At 37.0% G+C, this 21,479-nt stretch overlaps 2 protein-coding genes across 3 annotated transcripts; both read left to right on the top strand.

Moving 5' to 3' along the window:
* Positions 1 to 720, top strand: LOC132282277 (secreted RxLR effector protein 161-like). The gene has a single exon (XM_059783887.1). The coding sequence runs from the start codon at positions 1 to 3 to the stop codon at positions 718 to 720; it is 720 nt and encodes a 239-aa protein (XP_059639870.1).
* A 569-nt stretch (positions 721 to 1,289) lies between these two features.
* LOC132283231 (sialyltransferase-like protein 1) lies at positions 1,290 to 16,161 on the top strand. 2 transcript variants are annotated; one of them, XM_059785154.1, is made up of 11 exons: positions 1,290 to 1,541; positions 3,246 to 3,322; positions 10,849 to 10,935; positions 11,024 to 11,101; positions 11,178 to 11,269; positions 11,408 to 11,609; positions 12,007 to 12,097; positions 13,365 to 13,423; positions 14,773 to 14,921; positions 15,050 to 15,131; positions 15,257 to 16,161. In XM_059785154.1, the coding sequence occupies exons 1-11, from the start codon at positions 1,427 to 1,429 to the stop codon at positions 15,647 to 15,649; spliced, it is 1,425 nt and encodes a 474-aa protein (XP_059641137.1). In that variant the 5' UTR covers positions 1,290 to 1,426; the 3' UTR covers positions 15,650 to 16,161. The 2 variants fall into 2 exon arrangements, with proteins under 2 accessions (XP_059641137.1, XP_059641138.1); XM_059785155.1 differs by lacking the exon at positions 10,849 to 10,935.
* The last annotated feature ends 5,318 nt before the right edge of the window (positions 16,162 to 21,479 follow it).

Genomic DNA, 21,479 nt, shown 5'->3' with positions numbered 1-21,479 from the left:
ATGGATAAAGCCTATCCATTGAGATCTCCAATGGTTGTCCGATCACTTGACATCAAGAAAGATCATTTTCGTCCTCGAGAGGATGATGAAGAACTCCTTGGTCCTGAAGTGTCCTATCTCAGTGCGATTGATACTCTTTTATATCTTGTAAATTGCACAAGACCTGACATAATTTTTTCAGTTAATTTATTAGCACGGTACAGTTCTGCACCAACTCGCAGACATTGGAATGGAATCAAACACATATTGAGATATCTTCGTGGCACAACTGATATGGGATTGTTTTATTCAAAAGTATCAAGTTCTCAATTAGTTGGATATGCAGATGCCGGCTATCTCTCTGACCCACATAGAGCTTATTCACAAACAAGATATGTGTTTACCTATGACGGCACTGCTATATTATGGCGATCTATGAAACAGACAATGATTACCACTTCTTCAAATCATTCTGAGATACTCGCAATTCATGAGGCAAGCAGGGAATGTTTTTGGTTGAGCTCAATAATCCAACATATTCAAACAACATGTGGTTTCTCACCAATAAAAGAAAGCCCAACAATATTATATGAAGATAATGCAGCATACATTGCACAGATGAAGAAGGGTATATTAAAAGTGACAGGTCCAAGCACATCTCACCAAAATTCTTTTATGCACATGAATTCCAGAAAAAGGGTGATATTGATATTCAGAAGATGCGTTCATGTGAAAATTTAGCAGATCTATTAATTAAAACGCTTCCAACTACAACATTCAAGAAGTTGGTGCACAACATTGGAATGCGTCAACTAAAAGATCTTCAGTGTTAAACTAATGAGGGGGAGCAATTGATCAAAGAGATATTTACATGCTGTACTCTTTTTCCTTCGTCCAGGTTTTGTCCCACTGGGTTTTCCTAGCAAGGTTTTAATGAAGCAGTTTTTAATTTATGCAATATCATTTTCAGATACATAAAGAATACTATGCTCTTTTTCCTTCGCTAGGGTTTTATCCTACTAAATTTTTCTTAGCAAGATTTTAACGAGGCATATTATTAATATAGTATTGTAGATCCCAAGAAAGAGTGTTATATATAGGTACGCGCATGTGTGTGGAGTTCACAATAAAATAAATGATGACACCAATTTTGCCGTGAGATGGAAGATTCTAAGAACGGCTTAAAGATTTACAACTTTCCCTCTTATCTCTTTCTTTATTCTTTGTATTAATATTTACTTTAATATTATATTTATTACAAAATAAAACTAAACCGACATTTTACAAGCACGTAGACGGTCGTAGCATGTGCGCTGTAGACGCGCAGCACGTGCGCTAGTTCAATTTCCGATCTTAATCGCCGACTCGGATCGGTGGGGACTCAGATTTACTCTCCGACTGTCTATCTGTGATTTGAGCGGTGCGGATCGGATCAGATCAGAGGAACATGAGGAGAGCTCTGAAGGCATCATCAGCCAAGAGACCAGCACTGCTTCACCTACTCTGCGCTGCCGCCATTTTCTCTCTCATCGTTTTCGCCATACAGTCCTCTCTCTTCACAGGTTAGTTACTTAGTTATCGCCTGTTTCTTCTACTACTTTTTTTTCCTAAATGGAGGAAAATTTTCTGTTAAATGAAACAATATAATACCAGGGAGAACCGAGTGCATACCCTCACACAAAAGCACAAAAAATAATAATAATAATAATAATAATAATAAAATAAAACAGATGACAGAAGCCAAATCCTAGAAGGGGAAATTGCTAGCTAGAAGAAAAGGTAGTGACATCTTGGAGGCTGATTCCCAATATATCCATGACATCCCAAAGAATATTCATAGCCAATGTAGATGGGTCTTTTGATTTATCATTGTACAATATATCATTCCTCTCTATCCAGAGAGAATACAGTGTGGCAGAGAAGAGCAGCTTGATCATCTTGTTCTTTGTTGACGTACCCCTGCAATTTTGGTTAATCACCCATGCCATCTCTTGAATAGTTTGAACCTTCGTAATTGACCAATGACAGTAAGAAGCCAAGCTCGACCATACTTTCCAAATGACAGTAAGACGCCAAGCTCGACCATACTTTCCAAGCAAAGTCACAACTGCAGAACACATGATTTACATCTTCACTACTCTTATAACACAGGCTGCACCTGGACACAAGCGTAAAGCCTTTCTGTAGGAGATAATTGTTGGTGAGGATCGAATTCTGTAACACCAAAACTGAATGTGTTGACCATCTGGGACGGCCCCCATTCCAGCAAACAGCATGCCAAAAGACTTCTTGATTTTTGGTTCTACAAACATCCCAAGCCGATTTGAAATTGAATTGATTGGCAGACCATCCAAACTTGTCCTCACCCCCATGAATTTTGTGTTGCCGAAGTAGTTGAAGCACCCCATTTGTGATAGAATCAAACTTTGATTCATCCCAATGATTTGCAACAATAAACTCTTTTAATCTGATCTGCTTATTTCTGGAGATGTGATTAAGAGTTCTGTGATCAAAAATTTCTGCCAATAATTTTCCGTCACACCAAGGATCAAGAAACATGTTAATATCCTTCCCATCATCAATTCTAAATTTACAGCTGGGTTTGATGAAATCTCTAGCTGCAACAATGCTTTTCCAGACCGATGAATGTGTCATTCTAGGAACCACATGCCAATAGGAAGCCTTACCTTTGCTCATATAACAATTCTTGCACCAAGCCACCCAAATCCTGTCCTTAGAGAGCAGAAAACCCCAAGCAAGCATGCATAGCATTATCCACATCTCTGATTCGCCTAAAGACCCAAGCCTCCTTCTGATTTGGGTGCAGCCAATTTCTTCCACTTCAATCCATGCATTTTGGGGCTGTTATCATTGTGACCCCAGATGATATTAATTACAGCAGCGGGGAGAGAATACATAGAAGTCCAGTAGAGGATTAAAGGAATGATAGCAGCCCTGCACAACTCCACTCTGCCAGACATTGAGATGTTGAACCCTTTCCACCAAGTAGTGGTTGCCATAACCTTGTCAATAAGTTTTGCACAATCTGTTCTTCGCAACAATTTACAGAAATGGGAAGACCGAGGTAGATGAAAGGGAGCTTACCCACTTTGCAGCCAAGAGACCTGATTATTGCTTGCTTCCTTTTAACTGATCTGGACAAGAATATCTCTGAATTCTCTTTATTCACTTGGAGCTGTTTCTTCTACTTCTCCCCCACCCATTTCCAAAACCCTATTTCTCATTTACTCTCTGTATAATTACAGGTAACCAGAAACTCAATATCAACAGAGGGGAAGTTCGGATCTTATCTGATTTTCAATCAACCGTTCAGCAATGCGTGGTTAGCTTTCCGCCTCTCCCTAATCTCTCAATAAATTACATATATAGATATGGATCATCAATTTATTTTTATTTTTTATTTTTAAATTTGTATTGATTTCTGAGGTAGAAATGTTATGCAATGGAGTTGCAGTAGCTTATTTTTGTTATACTTTGTTTGTTTGTTTAGAAATGTTAACCATGACTTGCCCTCATCTAATCTTATACCAAAGCCTCATTTACTTTTGGACTTAGTTGAGTTTTTAGAATCAACAGTTTGTTAACAATTATAATTAGATCATTGGTTCTAGCATACTAAAATGTACACTATGCAGATTAATGCATGTTCCAGGATTTTGCATAGTGACTTCCAGTCATATATCGGAGTGCACTTTTAATGAATTTTGATATAACATATATTTGTTGGGTGGCAGCAGACGCGAACAAAGAACATGCATTATCATTTAACAAAATCAAAATACAAGTGATTCACTCAAACTCTGGGCTACATCCACAGATGAAGATATTCCACTATAATGATGAGGAGATATTACAATTTGTAGAGAATTACCAACACCGGAACAACATGTACACTCACTCTCATCTAGAGTTTTCTCTATGTAATATGGCTCCCAGGGCAGAGGCAGAGATACTTGAGTCTAACACCATCTACTGCAAGACACTCTTTCGTCGCAAGACACTTGCCTTCAGTGTCCACTCTACCAAACCTAACTCTCTCCACCCATCATCAACTCACACACAATTTCCTCATGAGACTGCCCTTACGGGCTACATGTCTCTCCACCCTCAACCCTCAACCTAGGTATTTACAGTGTTGTTAAAGGAGTGCCTAGGCTTGAGGTGCATGTCTAGCGCCTGTTGTCATCCTAGGCTCTTCCTTTGGATGGAATATGCAGTGCCCATATTTTACAATATACATTTCCCTATTATACCTAATACATCTTATTTGGAGCCAGCAGAGCCCCTATGGAGCTTGACCCTTACTTCCAGGGGATTAGCTTTAAAGGTACTAACCCACCAGCCGCTCACTCCCTTTGGTGACAATAAGAGGAAGCTCTTTGAAACCATAAGAAAGTCCTCCTTTGTGATGTTAAACAAAACTGAGCAAATTTGTGACAGGGAAATTGGAAGCTTTAAAGATGGTGTTAGACCACTCGTAAGAGAACGGTCGACGCCTATCAGGCATTGCTATTTAAGGGACAAAAAATGCTCTGTAGTAGGGCCCAGGGCTGCAAATGAGCCCAGCCTAGCCGAGCTTTAGGCTGTTCGGGCTCGACTCGCCTAGGTCAGAGAGGTGCTCGGGCTCGGGCGAACTTGGACTAGCAAGGCTCGAGCTTGGCTCGGCAATTCTTTGATGAGCCCGGGCTCGGCTTGGATCGGGCTCGTGTGTATCATGTATATATCGTCGTCGTCTCCCACTCTGTCACCCATCTTCTCTGATTATCAAATGAATAAACTGCTCAACACAAAAAAAAAAAAATCACCACCAATCTCCTTCGAATTGACTTCCAAGTTCATCTATTAATCACCCATCTTCTTCGCAAAGTTCGGATTCATCAAGAGAATATAGAGAGAGAGGGAGAAAGAGAACACCAACCTGTCGCCAAGGATGGTGCAACGGAGGATTGCCGTAGAAGAGTTCTGGTTGCAGAAGCGTGGTTGTGCCTGTACTTTAGGGTTTCATCTAATCATTTTAACATAATATACATCCAATGGCTGAGATCAATAATCAGTTGGGCTAGTGGGCTATTTAACTTAATGGACTCTATTTGTCAATGGGCTTCTAATTACTAATTAACTAACTGCACCAATTAAACAAACATGAATTTGGGCTAGTATATATGGATTAAACTTTTTAATATTATTATTATTTAAACGAGCCTACTCACGAGCTCACGAGCCGAGCTTAACATTGCTCAAGCTCGGCTCATTTACTAAACGAGCTTGAAAAATGAGTTCGAGCTCGGCTCGTTAACTAAACAAACAAGCCCGAACCGAACTTTTAACAAGCCGAGCCCGAGCTGTTCATGAATAACTAGGTTCATTTGCAGCCCTACTAGGGCTAAACTTGATTAGGTTTGGGTCTCGTGCTTGCGCTTAGTAGGATCCCCATATTCTATACTTCTTGTAGTCGCTCTTGCCTTTTCTCTCAATCTCTTGGAATTCTTTTGATTCCAATGGTGGGGGTGCTTTCCTTACCTGCACAACAAGAAGCTCACTTCGTCGCAAGGAAGCCACCAACTCTAGTTCAACTTAGGGGGAGAAAGGAGCGAGTTCCACAAGAGTACTTTGAGATATTGTGTCGATATCTAAGAAGTACCAATATCAGACTAATACGCCTACTCTACCTTTTACTTTACGAATAGATCGTAGTTCGTCCTTGTGGCGTGAAGGCGAATGAAAGAAAAGATGATATAACAACAGATACGTGAATCAGTGCAGTCTCTATTGGTTGATCAAGTGTTACCTTAATGAAAAGGTTAGTACGAACCCACATTCATGGATCCCACTAGCTCCTCAATCCCCTACAAAGCGCTTTATTGGGAGATTTTGGCGAGACCGAGATAGGCTTTCACACTGTTTCTGTCAATTCTCAGATCTATACACCTACGGAATCGAAAGAGGCACAAAGAAAAGAAAGAAAATCCAGAGAGAGAGAGGAAGCATACGCTCCCATCTCAAGAGACAGGGAGATATTCTTTCGCTTTATATGATAGTTCGTTTTTTATAGGGAAGGTAATGTTGACACTGTTTAAGCCCCTACCTTGGCCCTATGGGTGGCCCCTTCTAAGTGCGGAACGGAAACTAAACGAAGCTAACTCCTATGCTGACCTTTCTGGCTAACTTTCAAGACGATCAGGAAATAGGGCAATCAAGGCCAAGAACTCAAAGGGATTCATGAAGGTTATTTTAATGACCTAAGCGATTCCAACGGTATGTTCTGGGTTTGCTTAGTAGAGCTACCGGCCGAACGGAAGTGACTTGATGGGAGGGTGAAGCCCGTGTGCCAGACCTAGTTTGATCATTGATCAGGCAAATGGCACAATATCTCAAAAAAGAATAAAATCGGGGGTCCTGAAGTGGTAAGAAAGGCAACTAAGGAATAGAAAGAAAGGAAATAGGTAAATAGAGGTCAGACGAAACCCCGTATGTGGGACCTGGCCCAATTGATAGAGATTTGGCTAGCTATTGATCATTGCATTTTCTCTGGTCGGTAGTCTCACCCCTTGCTTGAATGCGCGGAAGGTACTTGAGATCATCTTTCTCATCTACAAGAGCACAGGACTCTCCAGAGTAAAGGAAATAAAGGTCAACATTAAAACTATGCAACCTTACTCGCTGCCCCAGGAGTTGCTGACCCTGTTTCATAAACCACTCGAATGGGGGAACCCGCTGAGGTGAACCGTGCTTACGACCTAGGTGGGGATGCCGCGCCCCCCTAAATATGCTTTGGGTTTTCCAAAGTCATGGCATGGGTGGAGGGGTTGAGAATGGAGTCACCTCGCTGTTTATCATATTCCTGCTCTGCTGCTCCCTAATAACGTAGCATTGCCTTGTTAAACCGGGCCCTCTTCACTCACTGAGATTGATGAGGGAGCGAGGGAGTTGTTTCCTAAAATAGAGTAACAGAATATGAGTACGGGGCAATACTACATAAGAGATTATTTTCTTTCGTAGTTGTTGCTATAAGGCTACCAATTCTTTTTTCTTGGACTTTGAGTGTGAAAAGAAGAAAGCCGAGTACGAAGCACTCATTTAAGTCCTATTATTTTAGACATGGGAGCCTTTCACCGCGCAGGTTCAAGGTGATTCTTTCCTCATTTTGAACCAACTCACAGGAAAATAAAGAAAAATTTGAGAGTTAGACTCTTAGAGCATTCCGCTGTCCATCTCACAGCTGATTGGAAAGGTTCGATCGAGTCGAACTCATACATTGCCCTTTTTTCTCCCATCTGACTTGCGGGTAAATGAACTAGCGGCCGGAACTAGCCAATTCATATAGAGCAGAGCTTTCTAGCCCGTCCAACTCACTGCTCAAAATCAAGATATTCTTTGTGAAATTGAAGTTTCATCCATACATCCGAATAGATTCCCCGCGTACAGAGGCGGGAGAGCTGTTTCTAATTTCACGTCCTTAGTTGTAGAATTCTGTGAGATTGCGTTCACAGGTTCCATTTCTGGACGCTACTGGTGGTGTGGGGTCCGGCTATGGTATGGATAGATACCCTTTGTGCGATATCCTCTCAAACATCTTCGTTCCATTAAGGGTTGAACATAGATTTGTGCAAAAAAAAATGTTGACGAATATGAGTGAGCCAGAGGGAGAATCGGGTCGTTCAATTCGTCTCAGGCAGTGTGAACCTTCTACTTAGGGTTTAGGGTGGAAGAGGGACTAAGTAAGGATCAACCCCTCCGGCTTCAAGTTCCGTTTCTTCACTACTTCTTCGTGCTAATGACTTCTTGTGGAACTCTAGTTTCCACTTCCTTAAGTGCAAGTTCAGAATTGAATAGATGAATTTCCTCTTCAAAGAAAGATCAAGTATCAGGGTCAACCACACACACCGTACTAGTGAAGGAATCTGGCCAGATTCCTTCACTATGAAAACCTTGCCACCTATTCTAACATGGGCGGGGAGGCCTTTCGAGTTGGAGACCGGGTAAGAGCTTTCAAGATATGCATCTCAATCCATCGTTAGGAACCTGCCATTGCCATTGTGGGTCTGCATAAAACGCCGGGTTCATTGGCTTTATCAGCCAAAAGAGGGGAAGACCAGACATTTGACTTTGACTAGAAATATGCCCTGGTCCGTGACCTCCTTCTTCTAATGGTTGCCCTAGGAAGGGTGGCACCCGAAGATCCTAAGTTGGAGCCTTGAGCCAAAGCCATTGACATTTGAAACTCCTCTATTCCCAACTAACTCGGAGATTGAGTGAAAGGGGCATGCCAACCACAATAGAAAGTGTAAGTCATCCAGTAGCTACAATCATCTTTTGTTGCACAAGATTACCCATTGAGAAAAATCCTTGACTTTCGGACACAAACTAGTGAAGAAGCGGCGCAAAGGGCTTCCCCAGGGATCCGTCTCCTATTTATGGTGTGGTGAGAAAGAAAGTCCTTATCTCTCTGGTTTGTCTACTATCTTTTGAGGCCTCTATTTATAATGATTTATAATGGCGGGTTTGACTATGAATAGAAAGGGTCTGGAACAGGCTTCGCTTATGAAGTGAATGAGTGGTTACGGGCTTGTCCAAGGAAAGGAGGGCCTTTCAAAGAATATCCATTTTTTCTTCAACAGCTCTCACTTTGAAGCCGTCATAATTTGTATATTCCTTCATTCTTCAATAGACCAGTTCAGTTGAAAGCTCTGAATCGCCATAAACTGTTAAGGGGTTTCAATGCCCATTCGGAATACTGATCTTACTAGAGCAGTACTGTGGTTGGAGTGACATCCTAATCATCTGTGTAAGGCGACCCAAATTTATATGTCAATTTGTTCAAAGCTCAACTCTAGTGGAGATGGTTCTGTAGCTCACTAATTCATCTGAGTTCTTTGTGTGAACTGGATGATGATGTTGATCTCAGGGTGTAGGTGTATAGTTGGCTGTTGGATCTGATGTTTACCAAGCGCACAAATTGGTTGCACCTCGTCCTATTTGTTAGGCGCGCCTCACTTTTTTTTTAAAAATGATTATTCTATTTCTTAAACCAAAAAGGTACTTCTGGCAACTTAATAACCTAATATAAAGGCCTAAGCGTATGAGAGAAGGAACTTTTGTTCAAAAGAATAAATAAATAAGAAAGCCAAAGAGTCAAAGTGTCAACCGAACATAGAAAGAGTGAGACTGTGAGACCAACGATGAAACCCTAGTTGTAGAGACGAACGACGAAGGCATGTCAGTTCTTTCTTCTTCTTCTCTCTCTTCTCCTCTCTTTTCATATTTGTTTACTTCTCTCCGCGTCTAGTTCTCTTCTCTCTCTGTCCTTTTTTTTTTTTTTAATTCTTTTTGGGCTCTGTTTTTTCTTCTTTAACACTTTATCTCTCTTCTTATCTACTTCTCTATCTTCATATACTTCTTTTGTCTTTGCGTCTTTTTTTCCTGGCTCTGTTTTTTTTTCCCTTCCTTTTCTTGTTAATAGTTATTATTTTTTCTTTTTGGTTAATAGATTTATTTCTTTTTGCTCTCTGTTTTGCCTTTTAAAAAAACAAATTTTGTTTTGCCTTTCAAGAAAACAAATTTGTGCTCTGTTTTATGGTTCTTGAATGCTTATATGGTTGATGGATATAATTTTTTATATTTGATAATAATTTTAGAATATTGATATGACTTATGAGATAAGGATGTTTTTATGGTAGTTTTAAATTTCAATTGTGTGCCTCACTTCACTCGGGCGTGAGCCTCGTCGTGCGTCTAGGCTCCAATGGACCTCTAGCGCCTTGAGCCTTTAATAACACTGGGTATTTATAGAGCCAATACTCAATTCCTTATTGGACAAAGATTACAATTCTTTGAAGCACAAGACTTCTTTATCAAGAAATTACCTAATAAAACACACCTTTAGAATTGAAACCTAATTAAACTAGCACTTGAGACATAATTACTAAGAATTTCCAGCTTGGCTCAAATTCTATCATGCCAATCAGTGCTTCCCACAGCATTGATCAAGACAATTCGTTGCAGCTTCAATCTTGCACCCAAACCGGATTACCACCATTCCTATAGCCCAATCTGATTTAAGGTTTTTCACCAAGGACTCAGTTCCTCTTTGCTATTCAAAATGCATGTCTGGATGTCATAATCCTCTTGCAAAATTCTAATTGTCCCCATAGTACGCTACTCGATGAGTCAAACCTCAAAGGCTCCATCTTGACTACTGGATCTCCATGCCATGTAACGTAACCATCACGATTTTCTAACTATCATGATCAAACAAGTTGATTGATTGACTCCACCTGCCACTGAAACCCGTGTAACACCTGTTGAGATGCATTGTGTTTTTTGGATCTTCTTCAAATTAAACCTAATCCTCCACCCATCAACTCACTCACAACTCCTTCACGAGGCCAGGGACGGATCTATCTACAAGTCAGTGGGGGCAATTGCCCCCACTGAATTTTTTTACTTTTAGTAATATAGCCCACTATTTTATTTATTTTGATATATATACTTATAAAATTACACAACCGCCCCCACTAAAATTACTAAAAAATTACACTATCGCCCCCTCTCACACAATTTCCTGGCTCCGTCCCTGCACGAGGCTGCCCTTACGGGCTACATGTCTCTCCACTCATAACTTTCAAGCCTCAACCTAGGTATCTATTTATAGAGTCAAAACCTAATTCCTTGTTGGACAAGGAATGTCTACCAAGAAATTACCTAATAAAACACCTCTTAAATAGACACCTAAGTAAACTAGAATTTGAGACATAAATCCTAACACCTATATGTGTGTGTGTGTGTGTATCATATGTAGGTATGGGTTTGGTCTTCTTTAGTCCTTACTAACCTTGAAAATGTATGTAGGCAAGCAGAGGGCTTGGACTCACTGCACATATTATTGATCACTGCAAATTGATTCTTAAGTTCCCCGAAGGCACTAACAGCACCTGGGTCTGCCTCTTCGTTTTATTCTCTCTCTCCCCACCTCTCTTCTGGATGCATTTTAATTTGATATCTGATATTTGGTCTTCACTTGCAGTACAATGAGCAGTTTAAGATCTATGAACCTTTAGAGTACAAGTATGATGTTTGCGAGGCAATTCTATTGTGGGAGCAGGTTGGTTATAATGGTCGTGCCTTGCACTAGTTGCTATTCAAGGACATAATTTAAACTCAGATTTCTTGAAATGCAGTATCGTAACATGACTACAGTATTGACGAGAGAATATCTAGATGCTCGGCCAGATGGGTGGTTAGACTATGCTGCCAAAAGGATAGCACAATTGTATGATCTTCGGACATCCTGCATTTCTTAACCTGTTCGTGGCATTTCTTACTTAGTTTGAGTTCAAATTTAGTGAAGAGAATACTTCTAAATAGCAAGTTTTCCTCACTTCATTATTTATTCCTTTCATGGTTGTAGGGGTGCAGACAAATGCTACAATCGGTCTCTTTGCGAGGAGCACCTTAATTTAATTTTACCAGCAAAGCCACCCTTCCACCCTCGTCAGTTTAAGACATGTGCTGTTGTTGGGAATTCAGGAGACCTTTTAAAGACACAATTTGGGAAAGAGATCGATAGTCATGATGCAGTTATACGAGATAATGAGGCGCCCGTTACTAAGGTAAAGTAGCGGCATGTGTGTGTGAGTACCAACTAAGAAAAAAAAAAAAACGTAACACTTTGATTGTCGGTTGTTTTTTTTTTTTTTTTTTTTTTTTTGGTCTTCGCTAGAACTTTTATTGTTATTTTGGGGATGAATTTACCCAGTTAATCTACCTGTCAAGCAAAAAAAATTATTGTAATTGGTGTCCATTGTCCAGTAACACAGTAATTTTTCCATCAATTAGAACGATTGTCTTGCATCTAGCAAGTAACGGTCGTACTAATTTTCTCTTTATTTTTCTTACTTCATCTGAGTGATTATGAGTATTGACATTGTGTACTTGCTTTATTTGGGAGATGATTGTCAAGTTGTTATGAAACCACTAATTTATTTTGCTGTTATGAGTGCCTTTTAGAAATATGCCAAGTATGTTGGGCTGAAGAGAGATTTCCGCCTGGTAGTAAGGGGTGCTGCACGTAACATGGTTACCATTCTCAATGGATCATGTAAGTACAAGTTACTGCTAATAATACAAAGTTGATTCTTCCTCCCCCACTCCCCCCCCTCCTTTTTTTTTTTTTCTTCTAAAAATTGTTTTTGCCATTTTATCTTTATTACATTTCATTGATATAGAGCTTAGGTGCATCTATGTATGAGTTCAATAATATCATGGGAGGATATGAGATGCTTTATGGCTAATTATCCACAGCAATCAAATGTGAGCATTATACTCCTTTGGCAGTGTCCTAATCAGTTTCTTCGTTGTGGCTCTCCTTCATTTTTATTTGGAAGAATTTTTACTAGAGCCTTTTGCAAGACTACATCTTAGTAAGGAGACCTTTTGCAAGACTAGATCTTAGTAAGGATGTCCCGAGTTTACTCAGTTGATGATAGGCCAAAAAACCCACTGAACTATCAAAATGTTCTAAATCAGGACAAAATGTAAAATCTCCATTAACAGGAATGCAGAATTACCAAAATACCTTCCCTTTTATCATACCCGTTCTATTATGTGGGAGCAGATTATTATTTATGAAGGTGCTTTTAGTGCCTTCAGGGAACTTAAGAATCAATTTGCAATGATCGATAATATGTGCAATGAGTCCAAGCCCTTTGTGCTATTCTGAGGGATTACAGTTGGCTGTGGGAGGAGATGGTGGGGGCACAGTGGTGAGGATGGAGGTCATGTGGGAGGAGATGGAGAGGAGAGAAAATTAAGATAGTGGTGGTGGTGGGAGTAAATAATAATAATAAAAAAAAAAAAAAAAAAGAAAGAAAAAAACCGAACGAAGAAGAAGAAAAGTAGAATGAGAGAACTTTGATTGGAAAAAAATTACAATTTGATTGAAGAAGGGGGAATGCAAAATGTTTTGAAGGGGATCAAAGAATTTTTTTTTTCCAGAGGTTTAATCCAGTAGTGATTTGTGCAAACCCTTGGCGGTCTCAGAGAAATTTACTGAAAGGAAAAATTAAAGGAGATCATATGTAAAAATTTAGTAGTTTAGGGATTTTTTTTCTTTTCAATTTTCCCTATATGATTAATGAAAGCCACAGGTTGAACTGTTTGTTTTAGGTTGCTTCATGCAATAGTAGAACAATGTTTTTGCTATATGTTCTAGCTCTATTTTTCACCTTCCCCTAAATGAAATTTTCTTTCATTTCTCATGTCCTCTAATTAAGATAAAAGTTATTTTATTTATATTTATTTATTTATTTTATTGTCATGAGAGAGATTCATATGTATCAATACTTACTATATCTTTTCTTGTGCAGCTGATGAGGTGCTTATTATCAAAAGTGTAACCCACAGAGATTTTAATGCAATGATAAAGGTAAAAGTGTAAGAGATTGCATCTCAGAGGAGCAATGTACTTATTAGTTTTCACTAGATAATCAAGTGAAGGTCTAAGAGATAAATTAAGCCATAATGATGGCCTATCTGAAACATAGAGACCAGAACCAGATTCTTACGGTCATTAGGTATTTGCCATAGGAGCATAGCACAGTGGGTGTGTGAGTTATTTTCCAACAAAAATAAATAAATATTAAAAAAATTATGCAAGACCTAGGGTATTTTCTATATTCTGTATTTATTTGGCATATGGTTGTACTTGGGTGCAACGTTATTCTTCCAATATATTAATATATTTGATACCTGTAATGCCCTATTGGACGTTGAAAACGACACGAGTGCGTCCATGTAGCGGAAATGAGAATGTTATGTTGGATGATAGGAGTAACTCGAAAAGAATCAAAAGATAAGATTAATAATGAACGTGTGGGGGAAACACCAATTGTAGTGCCTATAAATGATAAAATTAGAGAAAGTAGACTTAGGTGGTATGGTCATTTTCATCGTAGCCCGATGATGCACCAGTTAGAAGAGGAAGAATGGTTTGTCTAGAAGGTAAGCGACAGCGAGGCCGACCAAAACTTAAATGGGAAGAACCAAAGAAGTAATTAAAAATGATTCAAAAATATTGGATTTAAGAGAAGACATGATATATAGTAGAAAAGAATGGAAGAGAGAATTCATGTAGCCGACCCATCTATATGGGATAAAGGCAAGGAGTATGATAGAAGTAATTAAAATTGATTCAAAAAAATTAGATTTAAGAGAAGACATGATATATAGTAGAAAAGAATGGAAGAGAGAATTCATGTAGCCGACCCATCTATATGGGATAAAGGCAAGGAGTATGATAATGATGATACCTGCATCACCCATTCTTCAGGTTTGCATACTTTTCTGGGTACTTCGTTCATGTAGAGAATAAAATCACTAAATCTAAAAGAAGAGTTCTCTCTTGTTGAACAATATACATACTTTTGAGTTGTGAGCTGAATGAAGCTTTTTGTAATCCAGAAAATGGAACCCAAAAACAAATTAAGTAATTAAATAAAAAGAAGCCGAAAAGGTTGCCATTTTCCATCATTTTTTTGAAAGTGCAGATTAGTTATTAATATAGTATCTGTACTAATCAAAAAAAAAAGTTATTAATATAGTATCTGTACAACCTTGTGCCGCAAAAAACAACAGTAATTGGGGGCTTTTGAATATGATTCCAGCATTGTCTACTTCTAAATTCCAAATGGTGCCTTTTGATGGTTGAATTTGTTGCATGAAGCATCGAATCAAACTTTTTGAAGGCATGACTAACATCTTGTATCTATATTGCAGAGTATCCCGAATCCGGTTTACCTCTTCCAAGGTATTGTGCTACGCCGAGGTGCTAAAGGAACTGGAATGAAATCCATAGAACTGGCACTGTCTATGTGTGACATTGTTGACATATACGGTTTCACTGTAGATCCTGGCTATACTGAATGGTTAGTTCAATTCTGAATAGAATTTTTATCTACAGGCACCATATCTATGTTCAGGACTTTGATACTCTCTCTCTTCTCTCTCTGTGCACCAACCCACATGCGCTAACTGTTGTCATGACCTTCTCTAGGACCCGATACTTCTCCACACCGAGGAAGGGGCACAATCCACTTCAAGGAAGGGCATATTACCAACTCCTCGAATGCCTTGGTGTATGTATTATACACATATTGACATATATTTGGTTTTTAGAAGTTTGTGTTCACAACGTAATATCATGTATTATATTTGCCAAATGCATGGCCACATGTTTAATCTAAGTGTTGTTACCTTTTAGGTTATCAGGATTCATTCTCCCATGAGAGCTAAGAGGAAGCAAGACTGGTCAGATGTGCCAAGTCGAGAAATGATAAGCAGAGCTCATGCAGCAGCATTGCGCTTGAAGAGGAGTCAAACTGGTCAAGTTGATGGGTTGAGACAGTTCGGTAGCTGTAAGGTGTGGGGCAATGTGGGTCCCAATGGCAGTGGTCCCATCTCTGGATCTCCAGACATGAGTGATGTCAGGAAGTCTTCAAATTACAGCAAGTGGGAAATCACTCCCTTTGAGAGTCTTAGAGGGGAAGCACAGGATCACTATATTCAAATGGAAGGCGTCAATCTGTACAAAATGGATGGCAATAAATTGGATGATCTGGTATGCGTGAGACATTCCTCAAAATCCGTGGTATAAGCAAAAAGCTTTTCGGTTTATGAACATGTCAATTGGTTGAGATCACACAATCAGGATGGATGGATGGATGTTAACTTCTGTTAGTGCTGCCACTCCTTTTACCTTTGAAGCACACACAGGGATGTGACGTGGGCCAGGTATGCATCGCGCTAGTGGCAGTGGCCTGTTTGCATTCAACCCAAACAGTAAAAGCGGCAAGGAATTCTGTGTGTAAGATTTCTATGTGGGTGGTTAGAAGATGAAGGCAATGGAAATTTGGAGAAAGCCATTATAGTTGTGTTTGAATTTTTTGTTGGAATTAAAATATGTTACTGCAATCAACAATGTTGAGTATTTTGGGTGAACTCTAATTTAGCATATACTATACTTGGCCAAAATTAATTATTTTGAAATGTATCCTAGTACATGTTTAAACATGATTGTATGTTGGTCAATTTATATTGACGTGTATCTACCTCGACCTTTATCACCATTTTAGGTGTGGTAGCTGAATGCAAATCTTCTCTTTTCAATATATTTCCTAGACTAACTAGTAGTACGGACTTACTCTTGTATGAATATTGCCAGGTGATTGCAACTGGGTTCCTTGCAATTACAAGCCATTGCAGGCGCTCATCAGTCATATATATATATATATATATATATATATATATATATATATATATATTATTTTATTGGCGTTACGTGCAAAACCTTCGATCTTTTTCTAAATATGGATAAAGTGGGTGCGGTGCACTCTGGTGGCGTGGCTACCTCTACATCCAGTTTTTATTTTCCTTTTTTTTTTTTTTGAGTTGCATTCGATGGTTGTGTTTGTACCACAATTGTAGCCCATTACTAAGACTGAAATGTGGCCGATTACTATGTAATCAGCCTACAAACAATGGAAGATTTTTAGGCACTGTGGGTCTGAGTCTCAAAATTTTGAGAGACCTGGATGAACTTTCAAACATAGACTCTTTATAACGTTTCACACGTGTACAAAATTTATAAGAGTGCGTTGAGATGATAAATAACTCATAAAGTATATTAATGTTAAAAACACAAAACAAAATTCGGCACTGGTGCTTTATAAAAGAGCACGGTCCAGTTTACATAAAAAAAACCTAAAAGAAATATTTAACATAACTTAGTCACAAAAATCAAAATTTAGCTTCATATCAAAGTAAATGTGATCGTTTTACATTTTGTGCTGCAAAATTATAAATTAAAAAAATAAAAAAATAAAATTCTTTTCTTAGTACTCACACACACATACCTCAATGGAAGTTTGAATCCCTGATCTCTCTTTGGAAAGTAAAGGTCTGATACCGTTAGGCCACTGGCCCGTTGGTGGCTGCAAAAATATCAATTAAAGCTGCAAAATTAAGTTTAATTGATAATTTTGGAGCACTTTAATAGCTGCAAAATTATCAAATAAAGTGTTTCGATCAAGTTTCTCCAATATATCTTTTTCAATAGATATCATGGCCAATCCATTCAATCTCTCTTATGACATTGTCGACCGTAGGTAAGATTTGATCAACTTCAACTTTGACAATTTTCTTTCAGCAGATGCAAATGTAATTGGAATAGTCAATAATACTCTATATGTAATCCAAGCATTCGAAAAATAATAACTTAACCTTTATATAAAATCAAATACTTCAATGGTCTTTTTTGTTCTTCTTGGTAAAAATTCTCTTAAGAGTTATAACTCTGAAAATAATTCTATCTCATCAATATAAAAAGCCATGTCATATTTTAGTAGATCTGACAAGATTATTTTGAAAAATGTGACAGTTGATTTTGAACCCAGAACTTTAGGTAAGGAGCGCAAGACTGAAATTTTGTAATAATTTGGGGGGTAACACCCGAGGCCAAAAATAATAATATAATAATAAAATAAATCACCTTGTGAATTTAAATATAAAAAATTCTTTTTTTCTTTTCTTTTAAATGCAGGGGATAGAAACAAGGTATATGTATAACATATATAAATTGATATTATAAGTGTGTTTATAGTCATAAATATATATTTTTTAAAAGTTATTTATTGCCATAAATTTACATCATATATAAGTATATATTGTCTTTTAATTATGGCCTGAATGTCATTCATATATTATTATATTTGGACTATGATCCTAAATTTGAGAACCCCAGAAGGTTGTGAGGTGTAAACTTTAGAAGTTGGAAGTTGGAGAAAATGGTGGACCGTTATTGGCAGTTACTAGACTGTTAGTAATAGAAAAGAAAATGACTTGTTACCAGGTTGTAGGAGAATATGGCCCATTTATTGGCTATTAACAGTTACAATGTAAAAGAAATTGCTCATTTAAAATTCTATAAATAGTAAAAGTGAAGGCATTTGAACCCCTCCTCTCCTGACAATACATCAACATCGTTACTTTATTTATCTTTTTCATTTCATGTCATGACTTTACATTTCTTAGTGTAATCTTGCGCTTTTAATTTAGGGTTATGTGCAATGACTACTCCTGAGATTTATTGTAAGGACATTTATATATAACTTGGCCTATTTTTGGATAATGACATCCCTTAAGTTTGATAAAGTTAATAAAAAAAAAATCATGACAATAGTGAATTGACTTTATTACCCTTGAACACATTAAATTATCAATTTAAGCAATACAACAAATTTTGATTGACTTAAATACCCTTGGATCAAATATGTTTAAATGGATTATCGGGTAAAACCCATCCAAAAAATCCAATTTTTCTCTCTCCTCACTCTCTTCTTCTCTTTCCCCTCTCAAACCCTAACCTAAACAGAAAGAAATCCTCTCCATTCGCATCTCACTGGAACCTATCCAGTGCTGGGCCCTTCGGCTGATGTGGCAAAGGTGGTAAAATGGGTAGTTACTGTAGTTTTTATGTACATACTTATTTATATAATACATCGTACCTGTAGTTTTGCTTATACCCTTTCTGTACCCTTTCTTTACATAATACATGATACCTGTATTTGATTTTCAAGTTAAAATTCCCCCCAAAACCAAAATTAAGGTTGCCCCCAAAACTGATACTGATATATATATACAGATTCTGAAATATGCCTCTACTCTGTAAACCAAGAACTCTCTTCTCAAACATCTAAACTGAACTTTAAGGGAAAGAGAAACCGAGAAAGAAGGCAACCAAGACATTAGACACATAAAGATAAAGATTTTTGAAGAGAAATTCCCTGTTCAGAAGCTCCGTTCGGAAAAATCACTATACATTCTGGCGAGAAGTTGAAGTTGCGATCATCCTTCCGACGAGAAGCTGAAGTTGCGATCATCCCTTCCGATGAGAAGCTGAAGCTGCGATCATCCAGTCCAGCAAGAAGTTGAAGGTCCAATCATCCATTCCGGTGAGAAGCTGAAGCTCCGATCATCCAGTCCGGCGAGAAGCTGAAGCTCTGATCATTATAAGTATTAGGTTATTATTTTTAAATTTCTTGTAACTTTATTCACAATAATATATCAAACCGGTATTGATTATTGGTAATCCAAAAATCTGAAGGTTGGGTTGTTAGTCCTGATGAGCATGAATTCATCTTATTTTCAAGCAACCTGAGAATTGGAAAGCTTGTTCTTATGCGTATTTTATATTCCTATTTATTTGTTTTAGCCTTGTTCTCTATTTCTGACTGAACCCTATTAGTCATCAGTGAAAAAAAAAAATTAGGATTGTATATGCATATACCAGATTTTGAAGCTTGTTGTTGTGCATATGATATGTCCATATTTATCTGTTTTAACCTTTGTGAAATAACTTTATTTATGAATGAACTCTATTAGTCATCAATTATAATAAAAGTTTAGGATTGTATATGCATATACCATTTTGAAGCTTATTCTTGTGCTAATGTTATGTCCATATTTATCTGTTTTAGTCTTGTTCAATCCTAAACTTTACAGAATATTACTTTTCAGTTTGAATAAAATTGTAGAATAGTTTTTGTATATCCCAAATATTGAAAGATGTGATGTATTTATGAAAGCGTTGACATATGTTATAGAAAAGTTATGCTGTGAAGGTCAAAATATGTATTGTACCAATTATTTTCATATGAAGTGTACAGTTGAAGTATGTTAGATGTATTGGATCTGCCAACATATGCCACATATTATAAAACGGTTGCATTAATGGTAATGCATTATAGTAGTGTAGAAGTCAATTATATGTGCGTATGTTAGGTTTTCCACCAATTGTGTTCATATCTAGTGTACAGTTGCCGTATTTGAGATGTATTTGATCTACTAACATATGACACATGTTAGGAAATGGTTGCATGAATGGTAAAGTATTATAGCAATGTAGAAGTAAATTTTTATGTGGATATATTAGGTGAAAGATGTGATATTGTATTTATAAAACTGTTGACATATGTTATAAAAAAATTGTGTTGTGAAGGTAAAATTATGTTTGCCACTAATTATTTGCATATGTAATTTAAACTTGAATTATGTTAGATGTATTTGTTATGGCAACATATGCCACATGTTAGAAAAAAGTTGCATTAATGGTAATTCATTATAGTAATATACAAGTAAATTTTTAATTGATATGTTGGGTCAAATATGTGATATATTTATTAACTTGTTGACATATGTTATATAAAAGTTATGGTGAGAAAGTCAAATTATGTTTGACACCAATTATTTTGATATCTAATGTACAGTTAAAGTTTGTTATATGAATTTGATCTGTTAATATATGGCATACGCTAGAAAATAGTTACATGAATGGTAAAGTATTATACTAGTGTAGAATTAAATTTTATGTGAATATGTTAGGTGAAAGATATAATGTTGTATTTATGAAACTGTTGGCATATGTTATAAAAAAGCTGTGATGTGAAGGTCAAATTATATTTGCCACCAATTGTTTGCATATCTAATTAAAACTTGAATTATCTTAAATGTATTTATTATGACAACATATGCCACATATTAGAAAAAAGTTGCATTAATGGTAATTCATTATAGTAGTGTACAAGTAAATTTTTAATGGATATGTTAAGTCAAATATGTGATGTTGTATTTATTAACTTGTTGATATATGTTATATAAAAGTTGTGGTGAGAAAGTCAAATTATATTTGATACCAATTGTTTTGATATCTAATGTACAGTTGAAGTTTGTTATATGAATTTGATCTGTTAATATATGGCACATGTTAGAAAATGGTTGCATGAATGGTAAAGCATTATATTAATGTAGAAGTAAATTTTATCTGAATATGTTAGGTGACAGATATGATGTTGTATTTATGAAACTGTTGGCATATGTTATAAAAAAAGTTGTGATGTGAAGGTTAAATTATGTCTGCCATCAATTGTTTGCATATCTAATTTAAACTTGAATTATGTTAGATGTATTTGTTATGGCAATATATTCCACATGTTAGAAAAAAGTTACATTAATGGTAATTCATTATAGTAGTGTACAAGTAAACTTTTAATAGACATGTTAGGTCAAATATATGATTTTGTATTTATAAACTTGTTGACATGTGTTATATAAAAGTTGTGGTGAGAAAGTCAAATTATGTTTGACACCAATTGTTTTTATATCTAAAGTGCAGTTGAAGTATGTTATATGCATTTGATCTGGCAACATATGCAACCTGTTAGAAAATGGATGCATGAATGGTAATGCATTATAGTAGTGTAGTATTGGATTTGATGTGGATATATTAGGTGAAATATGTGATGTTGTATTTATAAAATTGGTGACATATGTTATAGAAAGGTTGTACTGTGAGTGTAAAATTATATTTGCCACCAATTGTTTGCATATCTTGTGTATACTTGAATTATGTTACATTATTTGTTATGGCA

The sequence above is a fragment of the Cornus florida genome, unplaced genomic scaffold (genome assembly GCF_030987335.1).
Source record: "Cornus florida cultivar Cherokee Brave unplaced genomic scaffold, ASM3098733v1 CherokeeBrave_3.0.0_Hap2_Chr11, whole genome shotgun sequence".
NCBI classification, from domain to species: domain Eukaryota; kingdom Viridiplantae; phylum Streptophyta; class Magnoliopsida; order Cornales; family Cornaceae; genus Cornus; species Cornus florida.
The sequence above is the reverse complement of the archived record's forward strand: the minus strand, read 5'-3'. Positions and strand labels throughout refer to the sequence as shown.